Source organism: Podarcis muralis, chromosome 13, assembly GCF_964188315.1.
Source record: "Podarcis muralis chromosome 13, rPodMur119.hap1.1, whole genome shotgun sequence".
Taxonomy (NCBI): domain Eukaryota; kingdom Metazoa; phylum Chordata; class Lepidosauria; order Squamata; family Lacertidae; genus Podarcis; species Podarcis muralis.
In genome coordinates, this window is record NC_135667.1 from 13,864,483 (window position 1) to 13,883,730 (window position 19,248).

General features: G+C 48.4%; 1 protein-coding gene across 6 annotated transcripts in view; it reads right to left on the reverse strand.

Moving 5' to 3' along the window:
- Positions 1–19,029, reverse strand: part of TEP1 (telomerase associated protein 1) — a 56,155-nt gene extending 37,126 nt beyond the window's left edge. For 2 of the 6 annotated variants that reach the window (XM_077916956.1, XM_077916951.1), the window contains exons 1-14: positions 18,512–18,859; positions 14,507–14,785; positions 13,199–13,522; positions 12,127–12,279; positions 10,509–10,643; positions 8,983–9,144; positions 7,868–8,023; positions 7,076–7,162; positions 6,726–6,856; positions 5,528–5,685; positions 4,754–4,863; positions 4,178–4,268; positions 2,819–2,996; positions 1,596–1,815 (exon numbers count right to left, since the gene is read on the reverse strand). In XM_077916956.1, coding sequence (XP_077773082.1) covers positions 1,596–1,815; positions 2,819–2,996; positions 4,178–4,268; positions 4,754–4,863; positions 5,528–5,685; positions 6,726–6,856; positions 7,076–7,162; positions 7,868–8,023; positions 8,983–9,144; positions 10,509–10,643; positions 12,127–12,279; positions 13,199–13,522; positions 14,507–14,749 — 2,148 coding nt within the window. In that variant the 5' untranslated portion in view covers positions 14,750–14,785; positions 18,512–18,859. Of the gene's footprint in view, positions 1–1,595; positions 1,816–2,818; positions 2,997–4,177; positions 4,269–4,753; positions 4,864–5,527; positions 5,686–6,725; positions 6,857–7,075; positions 7,163–7,867; positions 8,024–8,982; positions 9,145–10,508; positions 10,644–12,126; positions 12,280–13,198; positions 13,523–14,506; positions 14,786–18,511; positions 18,880–18,939 lie in introns of those variants that run through there. The other 4 variants (XM_077916955.1, XM_077916953.1, XM_077916957.1 and 1 more) reach the window with 4 other exon arrangements.
- Positions 19,030–19,248: the final 219 nt, after the last annotated feature.

The window sequence follows — 19,248 nt, forward strand, 5'->3', positions numbered from 1 at the left end:
AGACACAGGTTTTAAAATTAAGGGACTGGAAGGAACCATCTTGCTGCAGAAACTGGCCTCTGAGCTGGTGTTGTGTGAAAAATAAGAAGTTTTTTGGCCTACCGAGCTGAAAATTTTCTTTTACTGACCAGAGGATTTTATTACTCATCAACCAACATAACCTTTTCCTGTACAGCGGGCGTTTCATTTTCTAATTCTTATTTTCTTGTATTGATTAACAACAACAAAAACATAACTGAGGTTCACAGCTGTTCTAAAAATATTTTTTTGCTCTATAGGACGCACCAGACCATAGGACGCACCTTGTTTCAGAGGGGGAGAACAAGGAAAAAAGATTCTCCCCCTCTCTGCGCAGTGCCCCTTCAGCAAAGTGGCAGGAGAAATGGAGCCCCTTCCATTTCTCCTCCCGCTTAGCTGAAGGGGCACCAACCCTTCAGTGAAAGAAACCTGAAGCCTCTGGAGCACAGCAGGAGCACTGGCTGCACTCGGGAGACTTCAGGCAGCTATCTTTGAAGCCTGGAGAGTGAGAGGGGTCATGCAAGAGGGGTCCAGGCTTCAGCGCAGCCTTCCCGCTGCTCCCCGCAGCTTGTGGGGCTGGCAGTGGGGAAAGCAGAGCTTCCCTCACCGCCAGCCCTGGGGAGCAGTGGGAAGGCTGTGCGCAGCCTTTCTGCTGCTCCCCAACCTGCTCTTTGGGGAAAGCCACCGCCAGCCCCAAAGAGCAGGTCGGGGCTGGCAAGGGAAGCCCGGGTCGTCCCCCCCCCCCCCAGGGATCACATATTCGCTCAATAAGACGCACAGACATTTCCCCTTAGATTTTAAGAGGGAAAAAGTGTGTCTTATGGAGTGAAAAATATGGTAGGTTATAAGCCACCATCCGCAATTATTTTTAAGTCAAACAGAGGGGGTACAAATACTAAAACAAATAATAAATAGTTGAAGATTAAATTAATTGAACATACAGTTCCTGCCAACAACTGGTACATTTTGCTGGAAATCTGGTAGTACCGGGGGGGGGGGGGGAGTTTGGCGGGGCAGGGCAAGAAGCTGAAGTACGAGAAGCCCCATCAGTATTGGCATCCCGCAGGCTCCTGAAGACACACCTGTCTAGCCGAGCAGTTGCCCGAACTTGGGATTTCTTATCGTTTTACCTGATTTGTCATGCTTTTAAACTAGTTCATTTACACATTTTAAACTAAAGATGTTTTAATGCTCTGATGAATTGGTATTATGTATTTCAATCAGGTATGGGTTTTAGGATTGATTTTACATTTGTAAACCGCTTTAGAAGCCATTTGGTATAAAAGCGGAATACAAATGAATTAATAATAATCAGTGGATCCGAAGCCAATGAAAAGCAGAGTCAACTAGTTAAAGGTTTTCCATCCCTCCTGAGTTCTACGAGGGCAATACAGAGAACTCAGGAGGAAGATGGCAGCCAGGGACACCCTCTGGGCTGGTTTTAAGAAAGGAAATAGGCAGGTGGGGGCCAAGCGAGGTTGGCAAGGAAGTGTCCCAGTCGCCCTAATGCAGCTCCTATTATGGAACAAGTCAACAGGAAAGGGAAAACAGAAAGGTTGCTTTTAAGATGAACAAACCGTAAGGGGGAGAGAGGCCCGTCCAGTGTCATCCTGCCTGTTGGTGCTGGGGCAGCAGAGACCCTGGGCCTTCACATAGGGCTGAAACATGTCTGAGTTTGTTATCAGGATGAGGGTGCGGCCAGGAATGGGGGGCAGATTGTGCCGAACGGCAATGTGGATTGCTTTCTCCAGAGCCTCCTGGTAGCGCTGCAGGAGGGCGTGGCTGCAGCGAATCTCTCTGTAAAGGAAGACAGACGAACAAATGAACACACACATGCCAGTCAACACCTGTGCCACCGCTGCAACACACTTCCCCTGTAGTGTTTTGCAGCAAAGTGAGATGTAGTGTTTTTTCTATTTAAACAAGTAAGTGAAATATATAAACAACCTTGAATGTATCTATTAACAAAAAAAAAGACAATAGCTATGCCACAGTGCTCTTCACTCCAAGTACCCCGCCGTATCAGACCTCACATCCACATCTATTCCAGCATCCTGTTCTTACCGTGGCTGATCAGATGCCCACTGGATGGTTAAGTCCAGTCAAAGGCAACTATGGGGTTGCGGCGCTCATCTCGCTTTCAGGCCGAGGGAGCCGGCATTTGTCCACAGACAGCTTTCCAGGTCATGTGGCCAGCATGACTAAACCGCTTCTGGCACAACGGAACACCATGACGGAAACCAGAGGGCACAGAAATGCCATTTACCTTCCTGCCGCAGTGGTACCTATTTATCTACTTGCACTGGTGTGCTTTCGAAATGCTAGGCTGGCAGGAGCTGGGACAGAGCAACAGGAGCTCACCCCGTCATGGGCATTTGAACCACTGATCTTCCGATCAGCAAGCCCAAGAAGCTCAGTGGTTTAGACCCATGCACAAAACCACTCTCCCCTCCTGTAATTCCCAGCAACTGATATCCAGAGGTATACTTCCTCCAACAGTGAAGGGAGTAACATAGCATTATCCCCCTTCAGGATTTGTCTAATCCTGTTGATAGCGAAAAATGAAATTCCCATATTCCATTGCAATGCATCTCTGGGTCAAAGAGGCTGGAGACAGAAGGCCCCGCCTCCAAGCGTCTCAGAAGCATTTGATTGGCTGCTGTTGGCCAAACAGGATGCTGGGCGAGAGTGACTTTTTGCCTCCTTGTGGAAGCACGTACTTCCCCTCTTGCTTCCCTGCACTTCTGACGTGAACAGTCCGCCTCTCACTTCTCACCACACTTCTCAGCCCCATCGCTACCTGGCCTTCAGGAGTTTCCTCTTCTCACGCTTCACCATACTGAAGATAACCGGGATCTCCAGACACCCACGCAGGCTTCGCCGTGTCCAAGATAGCGATGACCTCCCATAGGAGATGTTCAGCCCATGTCGCTGTATGATCTTTAGGATGATGTCTTTGTTGCTCGGGAAGGGGGTCTCTGTAGGAAAGAGGGAAAGAGAGGGGGCTGGTAAGGTGTTTATCCCAGCCAGCAACTTCCAGCCCACCTGCTCCCTTCAAAGGCTGCTGCAAATTTGTACAACCTACAGAAAACCTAGCTGCCCTTGCTGTCATACCAACTCACCCACCCCACTCAGGTGCCTTGAAAGTCACTCAGCCAAACTCCTTCATCAATCCCTTCTACCTTCCCTTTCTGCTATTTTCCGTGCGCCACAGACAGATCACCGACACCTGAGGCCAGCAGTGATAGAATGCATTTCATATCTAGGGTGTTGTTGTTTAGTCGTTTAGTTGTGTCCGACTCTTTGTGACCCCATGGACCAGAGCACGCCAGGCACTCCTGTCTTCCACTGCCTCCCACAGTTTGGTCAGACTCATGTTTGTGGCTTCGAGAACACTGTCCAATCATCTCGTCCTCTGTCGCCCCTTCTCCTTGTGCCCTCAATCTTTCCCAACATCAGGGTCTTTTCCAGGGAGTCTTCTCTTCTCATGAGGTGGCCAAAATATTGGAGCCTCAGCTTCAGGATCTGTCCTTCCAGTGAGCACTCTGGGCTGATTTCCTTAAGAATGGATAGGTTTGATCTTCTGGCAGTCCATTGGGGAAGCCTTATTCAGGCTGAGGGACAGTCCAATACACAGCCCAAGGGCCGCATGCAGCCTTGAGTACTTTATTTGCGGCCCTCAGCCACATTTCACACACACCCAGCCCTTGCACTGCCTTCCCAAAGCCAAAGTACTGTTGCGGACCGCTTGGTATGCAAAGCTGGACTGCCCTATTACAGGGCCTACATGCCAGTGGCCCCTGGTGGCAGAGGCAGAAGTGGGAGGAGCAATGGAAAGGACCATTACTTTTGTACTGTAGGCTACATGACAGCCATGCAGAAGTCGGGTTTACACACACACACCCCTCCTGGGCAAGGCAAGAGGTATCAGCATAGCCTAAGGTCACATTCCAGTCAGGCAAATGCACTTGAGGCAAGTGTGGGACAGAGCTGCTGGTGGGTGTGGCCTGGAGAGAGTCCCTGAGGGCCATACAGAGAGGCCTGGAGGGCCACATGTAGTTCCAGGCCCAAGGATCCTCACCCCTGTTTTCTATCCAATTCCCACTGGTGCCTTTCAAAAATGCCCTCTAGTGCAACTTGGGTGGTGTTCAGGCCTTACCCGCCTCTCTGAGTTCTTTTTCCAGATCTTTCAGGACCTTGAAGGCTGAAAGGAACCGGAAAGGGAGCTGCCTGCTGCGAATGACGGATTCCTGAGAGGGGCAGAAAAATGTCAACAGGAGAAGCAAGGGCAGCGGGGGTGGGAAATGAACAGATTAAATCAATGCACTGCGCATTAAAGTTGCTATTACAACCGAGGTACTGAAAATTAAAGCTGCCCTTCATCAGTGGCAGATTTTGCTGTCGTGCCAATAGTCCCCCCCCCCCCCGCAAAAAAAAAAAAATACTTCAACATTTCTTCCATAGGTGCAAATGGAAGCCATACTCTTGTTGCAACACAAGAACGGTCAAAGCACCAAGGCAAGAACAAAAACAAAACAGCGCTCAGACACGGAGCTCTAAAGCACATACCTATGTCTAGAAAAGGGATGAGAAGCTTGAGATTCAGGTAGCAAGTGACCTTTCTCTAGGAAAGAACCTGGAGAGTTTAACCCCATAATCCTGGGTTAGAAAGACAAATCCCCTGAGCACCTTCCTAAGCTGCTGTTAAAAAATGAAAGCTGTACGAGGGCCTCACCTTGTCCTCCAGGCGCTTCAACAGTCGCATGTGGTGTCGATCGCTGACCCCGGTCCGCAAGATGTTGCGCAGATTCCGCAGCATGGCCATGAAAGGCAGCTTGCCTGCATCTGCGGAAGGTCAACAACAGAAGCTTGGAAGGGACTCAAACTTTGGGCCAAAGTCAGAACTCTGCACTAACACGGGAATAATTTTGAGGCCTGCATGCAGCACATCCCCTCCCCCTCATGCTGAAGCTAGAGATTTTCTGCAACCTGGAGCCTAGTTAACGTTCGAGATTTGGAGGGTTCCCCAATTTTGAAACCAGGCCAAAATTTTCACATCGTGGAAGGCATGCTCCTTCTACAGGCAGAACCCTAGCGGGTCTGGTGGTAAGGAGGAACACAACATACTTATTTAGAGCATTTGTACCTCAATGTTCAACCAAAATGGTTCCCAGAACAGCATATAAGCAATCAAGAATGAGCAAAAAGGGGGAAGCAGACGGGGGGGGGGGGAGAGAAAACAGCTGCTGATTCTTGAAAGTTAAATAGTATTTCTGTATCATGACTGGCTGGAACAGAAGCAACTGAGGGTCTGGGGGAAACCAGATGGAGCTGGTCTTCTCAGCAGACCCAACTGAACCGAGTCCTGCTTCTCCCACAAAAACGCATGTCAGCGAACAAAACAACTGTTCTCTTCACTTGCCACAGGTGTGAACTGGGATACTGGGCACCACTTTTCAGCAGATGGGCAAACAACCACGACAAAAATCAACTTATCTCTCACACCTACCAATCAGCTCTTCCCAGGCCTTGGCCTTGTTCCCCAGTTGGCTGAGGTCCCGCTCCCAGGTTTGAGGCTTCGGCAGCCTCATGCGAGTGCCAGCAAGGCTGGTGTCCCAGGGGCCGGGGAGGCGACTTCGCGAGAAGGCATTTAAATCCGAGGGATACCTAGAGAGATCAAGCAAGAGGAGGAGATTTAGGGCGAAGGTGGGTTGGCTGAAGGCTGATTTGAAGCCCACTGGTGAATCATGGCCCATGTGGATCACTTAGTATGTGCTGATTGCTGGAATTCTTGCAAAATGATTTATTAGCTCAACCGTGAAATGTAACAGGGTAGGTGGGTTTGTCAAACCAAGGTTTATTTATTTGTCACGCATGCCTCTGCTTCCACTGCAAGCCTGACACAGCTCTGGGGCGCAAGAGCGCCATCTAGGATGCAGTTCAACAACCAGGTGAAACATTCCGTCAGCTGACCCCCTCCGAGGGCCAATCCCTGCCCACCAGGTCCTATAAAAGCCCCATCCTCGGAACCTGCTGTTCAGTCCAAGCCACATGCTTCCTTTCGGAAGGAAAGAGTTCAGTGGCAGAGCATCCCTTTTAACATTTGGAAGGTCCACAGGTTCAATCCCTGGCATCTCTAGATGAAGTAGCAATAATAATAATAATAATAATAATAATAATAATAATAATAATAATAATAATAATTTATTATTTATACCCCGCCCATCTGGCTGGGTTTCCCCAGCCACTTTGGGTGGCTTCCAACAGAACACTAAAATACAATAACCTATTAAACATTAATAGCTTCCCTAAACAGGGCTGCCTTCAGGTGTCTTCTAAAAGTCTGGTGGTTGTTTTTCTCTTTGACATCTGGTGAGAGGGCATTCTACAGGGTGGATGCCACTACCGAGAAGGCTCTCTGCCTGGTTCCCTGTAACTTGGCTTCTCACAGTGACGGAACCGCCAGAAGGCCCTTGGCGCTGGACCTCAGTGTCCGGGCAGAACAATGGAGGTGGAGACGCTCCTTCAGGTATACTGGACTGAGGCCGTTTAAATCAGGTGGAAAGAAACTCCTGCCCAAAAGCTTCCAAGAGCCACTGCCAGTCAGAATAGAGAATACATAGGCCTTACCTGCTCACACTTCAGAAACCAAAAGGCTACCATCGGCCAGGAGGAGGGGGGATTCAATGCTACCCAGGAAGCCTCACCTGCGTCCCAGGACACTCATTACAAGCTGAGCCGGCTCAGAGATGTGAAGGCGCTGGATCAAAGCCTTTAGGGAGAAGAGGTCCTTGGTGGCTGCTGGACACACCTTTTCCTTTTTCAACTCCTCTTCAAACTGGTGGAAAGAAATTGACAAGAGGACTAAGAAAGCTCAAAAGCCACTTTGCATCTTCAGGGAAGTTTTGAAAGCCCTTTCCTTGAAGACAGGAGACCTCAACGCAACACTTCAGAGTTTCCTAGCCCTGAGCTATACACAATTAGAGACTTTAAGTGTTAGGAAGGGAACGTGATACCCAGGACAACACTTTCCTCTGCTCCCCCAGGTATGTCTCACCTTCCTCTGGAGCAATCTGGTTTTTGTTGCAAATAAGGTGTTCCGGCCAGGCCAATGCTCTTCCCAGTGAGAAGCTCTTGGCTCTTGCTGAGGAAACGAAATGAACAAGCATTAGCCACATAAACAAACAGTGCAGGGTCCCTAAGCCAACTACACATCACAAATACACCTGGTACTACAGATATGCCCCAATATGGACAAGCTTCTATAAGCATGGTGTCTGCATTTTACAGTTTCTGGTGCTCAAAGCTCACAAAGCAGAAGATAAATACCCGAATGGAGCCTTCACCAAGAAAGAAAGAAAGAAAGAAAGAAAGAAAGAAAGAGAGAGAGAGAGAGAGGGAGAGGGGGGGGGGGGTAAGGGTTAGATACAAGGGAACAAGACATTTCTGTACATTTTTCCAGCACAAGAGTTTGTCACGTTCCACATGAAGATTTTTTCAACGAGCAATTCCTGCATCTTACACAGGAGTAGCTATAGATTAGTTCTTTCCAAACCAAAAAAAGCAAAAAAACAAGACCCATGCATATTTAGCCCTATAGCCACTTCCTGGCCCTGGGCTCAAAATCTCCCAACTCATCCAGCCCAGTGAATGCAGGCTCTGTCCCCACCCAACCATCAGAATTGCAGCTCGCTTCCCTCACACTACGAGTATTCCCTGCTGCAGAAACCTTCCTCCAAGCCGTTGGAATGTTTCTGAACACTCCGTGGTATCACAGCAAGTCAGCTCATGTTTAGCCTATATTAGAAAGTACAAAGATGATCAGGAACTCTGAAATCAAAGCACCCACCTTCCTGGGTTTCGGCCGACGGCTTCTCTTCCCCTGGCTCCTGCGGTTATTGTATTTGGCCAACTGGTACATGTCAAACTGCCGGAACTTATCAGCCATTGCAGCACGAAGGCAGCAAGGCATTGGAGCCAGAGCTTTTCCTTCCCCTGCTAGGCTCTGCATGCAAGAGAAAAATAATAGGATAAGGATAATAATAATAATAATAATAATAATAATAATAATAATAATAATTTATTTATACCCCGCCCATCTGGCTGAGTTTCCCCAGCCACTCTGGGCAGCTCCCAATCAGTGTTAAAAACAGTACAGTGTTACATATTAAAAACTTCCCTGAACAGGGCTGCCTTAAGATGTCTTCTGAATGTCAGGTAATTATTTATCTCTTTGACATCTGATGGGAGGGCGTTCCACAGGGCGGGCGCCACTACCGAGAAGGCCCTCTGTCTGGTTCCCTGTAGCCTCACTTCTCGCAATGAGGGAACCGCCAGAAGGCCCTCGGCGCTGGATCTCAGTGTCCGGGCTGAACGATGGGGGTGGAGACGCTCCTTCAGGTATACAGGACCGAGGCCGTTTAGGGCTTTAAAGGTCAGCACCAACACTTTGAATCGTGCTCGGAAACGTACTGGGAGCCAATGCAGATCTCTCAGAACCGGTGTTATGTGGTCCCGGCGGCCACTCCCAGTCACCAGTCTAGCTGCCGCATTCTGGATTAATTGCAGTTTCCGGGTCACCTTCAAAGGTAGCCTCATGTAGAGTGTGTTGCAGTAGTCCAAGCGGGAGATAACTAGAGCATGCACCACTCTGGCGAGAGAGTCCGCGGGCAGGTAGGGTCTCAGCCTGCGTACCAGGTGGAGTTGGTAGACAGCTGCCCTGGATACAGAATTGACCTGCGCCTCCATGGACAGCTGTGAGTCCAAAATGACTCCCAGGCTGCACACCTGGTCCTTCAGGGGCACAGTTACCCCATTCAGGACCAGGGAATCCCCCACACCAACCCACTCCCTGTCCCCGCAAAAATAGGACCATGTGATCATCAGGATGAGAAACAGCGCTGCATCCTGGATTACCACTGGAACTCTCTGCTACAGGATTTTGTGTGGTCATTCTCTCCTTACCTGATAGAGTTTGGCCACCTCCTTCCAGTCAGAGGGAAGCTGCACAGTGTGGCAGAAATACCATCGCAGATGTGGGCGGCAGGGCAAAAGGCGAGCAGACAGCGCCAGGAGAAAATTGGCCGTACTGCGGATATTCAGTTCCTGGCGAGTGTACAGGGCAACCTGTCATTGAGGGAGAGAGAAAGTGCACAGAAAAGTATGTCAAGGAGAGCCCAGGGAGGTTTCTAGAGATGTTGAAGTGAATATGAGGACACCACTACACAAAAATGAGGCAGCTGGTCTGGACATTTTCCTAGAAAGGTGGACCTCATTCATATCCTGTGTTTGTCACACCTCTCGGATTCTGACACAAGAAGGACAACGGCACAACTACTGTGCCAAACCTGACATAGAACACCATCGTTTTTGTTGGGCAAGCAACTGCACCCAGCAATTCCAGGTTAGCACTGAAAGCTCCAATGCAGATAATGCTCTTAGCACAGATTCCATGCTTTTGGAGATGCAAGTTTCTAGCCCTCTGTGATCACACAATAGAAGGAACAAAAGCAAAAATGACACAAATCGATATGAGGATTCTTTTTTTGCTGTCCTTTAATTTCCACATTCCTTCTGCAGCTCAAGATCTTTCAAGTACCAGTTCCCACCTGGAGACAGTTTCAGAACCAGTCTCTTTTAATTTTTTAAAACGAGATAATTTGCCAAGGACAATGGCAGCTTCTGGAAAGGAACAGCATCCCAGAGCCTAGGAAAGAAGATCTACCTACCTCCAGGGAAGAGCTCTAGAGAAATGAAACGAATTCTGCAAAATTTCTTTTAGCATTCCCAGAGTTCCTGGGGGGAAAGATTGTTTAACTGCTCTGGGAATTGTAGCTCTGCGAGGGCAAGAGAAATTTCCAATCAACTTTCAGCACACTTAACAAACCAGAGTTCTCAAGATCCCTTGGGGGAAGCCACTGCTGTTTACAGTGGTGAGGTGGTGCTTTAAATGTGAGGCATAGATGTGGCTTAATGACATTTAGAAAAACTGCTGCATGCCACTCTGAGCCTAGGGGGGTAGTACGGGACATAAAAACACAAAATAAAATAAAGAGTCAACATTAAAAGGACACAAAAGAGACTAGCATACAGATAAAAAGAGCCACCTTCTTCTGCACTTTAATTCAAATTTATCCTTATGCAATAATTTAGGTACCCTATTGGAAGAAATCCTCCCACTTGCGATTCTCAACAATTGGCACTCAGTCACACTGCTGCCAATGTCCACTATATAATTGACAATATCCTCAGGTTTTTTTAAGAGGAAGAATTATTATAATGACATTTTGCAACAAGAGTGCCGTCAGCACTTGGGGAATTCAATGGCATTCATGAAAACAACCTAGGTAAATATTAAACACACATCGAGAACAGGCAAGCTTTTCTTTCTGGCCCAATGATTGCACTGCAATGCCTCACACACACACCCTTGTGACTTTCTGGGTGCAACCCCCAGAAATCCAGGCTCCCAGTTAACTGCCCCCTCGTACCTTGAGAATGAATTCAGGATCGTGCTCTGCTAGGCTCTCACACACTTCCATCAATGCCTGCTGAAGCTCACCAGGAGGATTTCCAAACTTCGGCCCTTCCACCAGTGAACAGCAGGCCAGGCTCAACAACATCAACTAAAAAACGGGGAAGGGGTTAGCGGAGAAAGCCTTAGGAAGCCACTCGTGGGAGTTTCCTTCAAATTTCAAGGTTCTAGTCCAATGGACACCAACCACTCTTAAGCTTCTAAGAATCCACCACTGGAACTGGATGAAGAGCTGGAAGCTCTGGATTGACTTAGGGCTAGATTTAGGGGCAGGTGACTGCCTTGGGCTTGGTGGGTGGGTGCTGGTCCCAGTTTGCCCATTACAAGAAGCCCCTATCAACTCAGCAGTTGAAACGGAAACCTAATGCTAACAGCAAATCTTCGCCTCTATATCCAAGAACACTTGGCTGCACGGCCCATGTTGTATTGTGTGCACTATTTTCCAGTGCCCATCCAAAAGTAACAAACCAGAACCACTGTGTTCCTACTAGGAACAAGCCAATTTGTCCCTTCCAGTTTCTCTTGTTTCTCCAAACTCGGCTCCCAACATCAGTTTGCAAGTTAAGGGGAAAACCCTCATGAAAGTTCATATACATTTCAGTGCAAACTTCTAATACGCACCTGCCTGTATGCCGTTTCACCTACCACACACATTTATTTATTTTTTGCAAAGCAATTATTTCCATACGCAAAAATGCACCCCATGTTAATTTCACAAATATACGCAGTTTTATGCAACTTGACCCTATTGTATGCTTTTTTCGTATACTGTTGTGTACACTCCAATCACTTCGTGGTGAGAGACTCGAGGGGTGGCCTCTGCTTTCCTGGGGTTTAGATCCCTTGAAATGAAGGTCAATGGAAACTGCAGTTTCTTTGGGATAGTTTGGTTTTATTAACACAACCCGAGCATAGGATGGAGGAGATCAACACAGCATTAACATCCCAGCAGATCTTTCTTTCCTGTTATGTTTCCAAGGAAGTTGCAAACTCAGTTTTGGATCCAACACAGAACAAAACATGTCTCCATCTCTCCAGCATCAGCTCTCTCTCTCTCTCTCTCTCTCTCTCTCACACACACACACACACACACTTTCACATTCATTCACACACACACACACACACACACACACACACGTACATGTTTAGCCTATTCTTTTCCATCCCAGAATAACCCAGCATCCAGCCAAGCGTGGTGGAAGAAGGCCCACCCATTTGTCTCTATAGCAACAGAACTCACTCTAAGGAACAGGTGACGGGTAAAATTAGCTGAGCTGCCACAAAGGTGCCTGTCTGACTTGTTCCGCAACTCTGATAGATTCTAACACCAGATGCACAGAATCACAGGTTTGGAAGGGTGCTATGGTCATCCAGACTGACCCCCAACCCATAACAATCTGTTATTTGGCTGGAGAACTGTACTGCAAAATTTGGAGCAATGTGAACTTAGAAAAAGACAGTATTCCAGTTCACATAGAACTTTGGAAATTGCAAAATAGGCAATTTGTTCTTAATTGCAAGGTGAATCCAATGTCTCCCCAACCCCTAGTTCCTACCAGCACAACACCTCTCACCTTTTGATCTTTCACTTGCTGCTTTTTGCTCTCCACAGGCAGCTCATCAGCCAAAGAATCGTCTTCTTCCGACTGCACTTTCAGGTCATCTTCGGGCAAAGTCAGAACGTACTCTGGGATCGCGCCAGCAGCTTCCGCCTCATCCCTTTCCTCCTGCAGGGGAAGAAACGCCACTGGCCCTTAGTCAAAGTTGCAACCACTCTACAAGCATTATCCAATATTCATTTTCCAGGTGTCTTTTACCAGTGAGTATAGAAACACCAGCAAAGTTCTCAGGCACAAAACCCGTGCAAATGCTTCATCTGAAACCCCTGAAAACAAAACAAAAAAGCGACCACAACCAGGAATGTTAAAGTGTGTATTAATTGTGGCCACATCTGGCTACACTCCTCAGATGTATTTTGTAAATAAATAAATAAATAAATAAATAAATTAAATAATATAATATTTTATTTATACCCTGTCCATCTGGCTGGGTTTCCCCAGCCACTCTGGGCAGCTTCCAACAAAATATTAAAATACAATAGTCCTTCAGATATTAAAAGCTTCCCTAAACAGGGCTGCCTTCAGATGTCTCCTAAAAGTCTGGTAGTTGTTTTTTCCTTTGACATCTGGTGGGAGGGTGTTCCACAGGGCGGCCGCCACTACCGAGAATCCTTCACCCAAGTAAAAATAGCAATGAACATGTGTGGACTATGACTGAGGATTCCCCCTCAAGCTCAGGGATGGGGAACCTGTGACCCTGCAGATGTTTTCAGACTTCAAATCCCATCAACCCCAGCAAACCATCAGGGATGATGGGATTTGTAGTCCAGTGGAGGGCCACTGCTTTGGCTGCTGGCCCGAACTTATGGAAGGAAAACTCTTAAAATTCAGGTTTTCCTAACTCCCTAGATGTGTTTTCTTTCTGCTATAAAACTTTCCTCCATTCCCTTTGCCATCCAACCCAACCTTCTCCAGCTGGCCAAAGTTACTGCTGCTGAAACCTCCCTCACGCAATATCCTGTTGCCATGACAATACTCCAGCAACTGGGCCTGGCCTGTATAGGCCCTTGCCCAAATGAAGTCTTACTTGCAAGTGTGGTTGTTCCAGTTTGGTGCTTGGTCCAAAAGCCTCATCCTGGGCTGCGTAACCCGGTGGCAACCCCAAGGATGTCGAGGCACAGATACTTTCATGAGGATCCAATCGGGGAGAGAACTGCACGTCCAAAGGCTTTGATAAAGCAACAGAGGTGGAAATAGGGCGCAGCAGGCGAGCCTTGGATTCCTCCAGCCCCTGAACAGCCAAGTGGGCAGGCTGCTTCAGAAGGGAATTCTCCAACCAGAGCAGCCTTGGTTCAGAGAAGGCAGAATACGACACAAGTTTCTTCGCGTCAGATGCTGCAGGCTGCCTTGTCTGGAGTAGGGAACGATAAACGAAAAATTAGTGGCAGGAATGAGGGTGTTCATGCAATACCACCCACAAGTGTATATACAGTGTGTGGAAAACACTTGGCTGTACAGTGGTACCTCGGGTTACATACGCTTCAGGTTACAGACTCCGCTAACCCAGAAATAGTGCTTCAGGTTAAGAACTTTGCTTCAGGATGAGAACAGAAATCGTGCTCCGGCGGTGCAGTGGCAGGCCCCATTAGCTAAAGCGGTGCTTCAAGTTAAGAACAGTTTCAGGTTACGAACGGACCTCCGGAACGAATTAAGTACTTAACCTGAGATACCACTGTACAAATCAGCAAGCGTACACTCTTTCGCACAAACACATGTACCTATATAGACAGCCTGCACCTGTGTTCAACGTAACACATGAAAAAGCTTAACGCCAAGTAGAATCCCATTCACCTTTACATCTGCCATACAACTCTGACTTCCCTTGGCTGGCGACAGAACACTGGGGGGGGGGGGGGCAGGTATAGCAGCAGCAGCACACCGGCCTGCAGCGCAGATCTACACATTCAGGTGTATCACACAGGGCCTATTTCCTGGTACTACGCTACTTCTGAAATGTCGAAACGTTTTCCCTGCATCAAAATCTCCCCACCCACATTAGAGATGTGCAGGAACTGAACTGATCCCACAACACCCACCCATCTGGGAGCACCCAAAGGGGGAAAAGGGAAAGAAACCCCAGCTCCATTTGAATCAACTCCTAGTGATGACGCCTTGTGGCTTGCGCTTCTGAGCACACCTAAGAATTATCGTTTTGTGAAAAACCTGCCTTTCTAGCATGGTCACGAAAGTGTCTTTCCCAGGATTCTTTGGGTGGGGAGGGCTTTGACCATTAACCCCATCATGGATCAGACATGCATCCAAATAAACCATATCTTGTGAAATAATTATTGTTGGTGGTGGTTATTGCTAGTAGCATTACCACAGCCATGCTTACCTGTGTCTGCTCAAGGACTGAGCCAAGCCATTTGAAATCCAGTGGATTTGGCATTGTCAAGGAGCCTGCCACGACCTGGCTCTGGGCACTGAGGGGCTTCAGCGAGGCTAGCCATGAAGCAGACGGGGTAATGGGCTGCAAGAGTCGGGCCTGGACTTCCTCCAGCTTTGGAAGGGTGAGAGAAGCAGGGGCGCAAGCATGAAGCAAGGGCTTCTCCCCAAAGAGGGAGGCAGAGGAATCCATGGACTTCACTGGGAAGGCCGCTGGGTGCTTGGACGTCTGCAAAGAGAAAGAATAGACTTTGGAACTCAACACGAACAAGCCCTATGCAGATTGGAGACCAGGATACCTGAAAGAGCCTCTCATCCCTTATAAAACCAGCTGAACGCTACACTCTTAATGCATTTTTAATCTTTTGTTGGAAACCGCCCAGAGTGGTTGGGGAAACCCAGCCAGATGGGTGGGGTATTAATAATAACAACAACAACAACAACAACAACAACAACAACTCTGCAGAAGGCTGTGCTGCACATGCCACCACCTCAGGTGGGTCAGCTCCACACTATGTCATAATCAGGCCTCTGGTGTGGTGGCACCTACTTGTTGGTGTGGTGGCACCTACTTGTTTTATTGTATTTAAAATTTCTTTTTTTTAACCAGCTGTCTTAAGTGGAGATCTTCAGCCCACTCAGTACCCGTATTGGATTTGTAATTGTTTTCATGGCTTTGCAATTCCAGATGATGCCTTCAGAATACTTAGAGGGGCATAAAATTCTCGCAGAACTGCATCTCTGGTGCACAATAAGTGGAAGATCATTATCATTATTTATTACACTGTTCTTTGCATTCTGAACCAAGGGAAAGTTTGTTCTGAATTTGTTAAGCAGGGTACCCAATGCCAATGATCAAGCAAAATCATATATTTGCTGTGCAACTCTTCAACAGATTTGTGTCGGATAAGAGTGGCAAGATTTGCAGTGGCTGCTCAAAAGTTTTTATTAAAAGGCTGGCTGGTCACCTTATCAAGGCTGCTGTAGCAGTAGAATGCCTGCATGGGCTAAGATGACCACTGAGGTCCCTTCCCAATTCCTGTCTTGCTACCTTTGTACCTTCACCTTGCACATAGCACCTAGAAAGCTTCCTGTAAATCAGGCACACAAGTTAATGAACAAACTAAGAATCCGTTAGTGTGAATTTAACATGCTGGTGTTTTAACGAAGTGTTTCTTAGACCCCATACTGCCACTTCTTTAAGCGAACATTGCTGGCTCTCAAAATGTTGTCGGGTCTCAATAGATCTCAGGAAATGCTTCACACAAGCTCTCAGTGAGAAATGTTGCAGTTGTGGGGTGGTATCCTTTCAACACTTGGGGTGTAAAAGACTCCAGGTTTAAGGTTATGCATCCTTTTAGCACAGCACCCCCTTGTGGCACCATAAAAGGTAAAGGTAAAGGTACCCCTGCCCGTACGGGCCAGTCTTGACAGACTCTAGGGTTGTGCGCCCATCTCACTCAAGAGGCCGGGGGCCAGCGCTGTCCAGAGACACTTCCGGGTCACGTGGCCAGCGTGACATCGCTGCTCTGGTGAGCCAGAGCCGCACACGGAAATGCCTTTTACCTTCCCGCTAGTAAGCGGTCCCTATTTATCTACTTGCACCCGGGGGTGCTTTCGAACTGCTAGGTTGGCAGGCGCTGGGACCGAGCAACGGGAGCGCACCCCGCCGTGGGGATTCGAACCGCCGACTTTTTGATCGGCAAGCCCTAGGCACTGAGGCTTTTACCCACAGCGCCACCCACGTCCCTGTGGCACCATAACATGGTGTAAATAATTATATATATATATATATATATATATGCAGGTTTTGGTGTCCTCGGGTATCTTCCCGTGTAAAAGTTGGGGTGTCTAGGCGACGTTTCGACGAGGTCTCACTCGTCATCTTCAGGCTGGTGCTTTCGGCTTCTTGTTACTGGAACAGAGCAGGATCTCAGTGTTTGAGTTCCTATAAATACTGTAGAGGAGGTATGGTGTATAGCCTCCAATGTTCTGGGCAGAGAGGAAGTTCCCAGGCTAGTGTGCCTTTTCTTCTTTTGTTCCTTAATTGCTTGAGGGATATCTTGAGTGATTTCTTGAGTGATATCCTGAGTACCACTTAGGTGGGTCATTAGGTGTGGATTAGTTGCTAAAGCCTTTGTGTCTTGACCTCTTGAAGTTTGTGAAGAGTTTTTCTGAGAAGATGGGTGTACTACATTTAGTTGTGCTCTGGCTTGGCTTCGTGTATAGGGGCGAGCTGTGGTTTTGTGGCCTTTGCCAGCCAGATCTGTGTAGGGATTGCAGGGGGGTGCAGCATCCGGAGGTGCCACCATGGTTTGGCTACTGGATGGTGTCTGTAATTTATCTGTGGAGAGGGTCTGGGTTTGGGTCTGGTGTGGTTGATTGGTGATGGCGTTCTGTGTGCCTCTGGATCTGGTGTCTGCCTCTGGATCTGGATCCGCTTGCCAGACATCTGGAAATTAGCCCTCCCCACAAAAACTGACACCAGATCCAGAGGCACACAGAACGCCATCACCAATCAACCACACCAGACCCAAACCCAGACCCTCTCCACAGATAAATTACAGACACCATCCAGTAGCCAAACCATGGTGGCACCTCCGGATGCTGCACCCCCCTGCAATCCCTACACAGATCTGGCTGGCACAGGCCACAAAACCACAGCTCGCCCCTATACACGAAGCCAAGCCAGAGCACAACTAAATGTAGTACACCCATCTTCTCAGAAAAACTCTTCACAAACTTCAAGAGGTCAAGACACAAAGGCTTTAGCAACTAATCCACACCTAATGACCCACCTAAGTGGTACTCAGGATATCACTCAAGAAATCACTCAAGATATCCCTCAACCAATTAAGGAACAAAAGAAGAAAAGGCACACTAGCCTGGGAACTTCCTCTCTGCCCAGAACATTGGAGGCTATACACCATACCTCCTCTACAGTATTTATAGGAACTCAAACACTGAGATCCTGCTCTGTTCCAGTAACAAGAAGCCGAAAGCACCAGCCTGAAGATGACAAGTGAGACCTCGTCGAAACGTCGCCTAGACACCCCAACTTTTACACGGGAAGATACCCGAGGACACCAAAACCTGCATTCCTGTACCCGTGAAAATCTACGAAAGCAAATATATATATATATATATATATATATATATATATATTTGCAAAGCAGAAAATTTGAGGGAATGAAGTTGGAAGATTCCCTAGAAGTCTGAAGGCCCAGGCAGGGCCCGCCCACCCTGCCACTCATAGCTGCAGCCACAGCATTCCACCCTATCCAAACGTTCACTGAGTCACAAAGCCTTGCACAACCACCCCTAGCTGCAACCCCCAGGCTCTTCCTGCCTCCTGGTTAATTCAATTAATTCCCTTGTTTATCTGAAGCCACTGTCTCTCGGTTCCTGCTTTCAGTTCCTGTATCTCCCTGCAGCGTTGGCGCCTGCCACAATGAAACTCCCTCATCTCCTATTCTGCACATTCAACAAACAAACGCGTTGGGCAAACATCCATAGGGATCTGCCATATAAACCAAAGCCAGACCACTGGGTCCATCCGGCTCAGTAATGCATACACTGACCTGCAGCAACTCTTCAGGGTTTCATGCAGGGATCTCTCTCTCTCTCCCAGCCCCAAAGCAGAAATACCTGCAACTGAACCTGGCAACCTCTACATGCCAAACTCTACCACTGAGCCACACCCATCGCTCGGAGAAGCTTTAAGTCAATGAATGTTAAAGGCGCAGGAGCCACACACACACCCGGCAGCCCCTTATCGCCGCTTGCCAGTCGGCAACCAGAAACCATGGTTCGAGCGCGTTGCAGGAAACCAATTCCACCTGAATTCATTCAGGCTTGCAAATTCGGTACAGGTTGGCCAAAGAGTCACCGCTAAAAGCTGCTTCCTCCCTCCATTTAGTTATTATTATTATTATTATTATGATATACCACCCACCTGAGCTGATCACAATCTTTCTGTTTCTCGCATTCCACAATCTTTCTCTTTCCTCCTATCAGGGATTTCCCCCCCTCTTCTGCGAAATTTGCAAAAGGACTCTCAAGGCGGGGTCCGCCTCTGCCGCAACCTACAGCCTCTTTCCCTGAAATATTAGCCGGCGCCACCCCCTAACCGCCTTTGGAGAGGTACGGGGTGGGAGGTCAGCCCTACCAACAGACCCTGTTTTATCGGTTTTCTTGGAGAGGTCGGTGCTCACCCACCCCTGAAAACCGAGTCGCCTGCACGCCTCCAGCCAGCCCTTCCCGGACGCGGAAGCTCAAGCGGAGAAACCACAGCCGGCGCAAGCACCGCCTAGGCGGAGCCTGGACTGCGCCCAAGAAGCGTCTCCCTCTCTGCCTCCCTCCCGGCAGCAAAATCCCACGCACCTCCGGAGGGACCTAGGTGTCCAAGTCACTGGATTTGTTCTACGCGTTCGCGCTAGAGCCCCCCGGAGAAAGAAGGCAGTCCCGGCTGGTGGCTTATAAGGTGTCACGTTTCAGAAAGAGGCTTTGGGCGAGGAAACCTGGGAAGCCTGACCTCCCTGGTCCGCCACGGCTTTTAACCCGTTAGAGCTCATGTTGCACGAGAATAACCCAGGAGTCCTGGCTCTCGAATCCGGAGAGCGCACTCACCGTTCAAGGAGTTGGCAAGGGGGGAAGCGGGAGTCCTGGCCCCAGCTTCGACTTAGTCGTTTT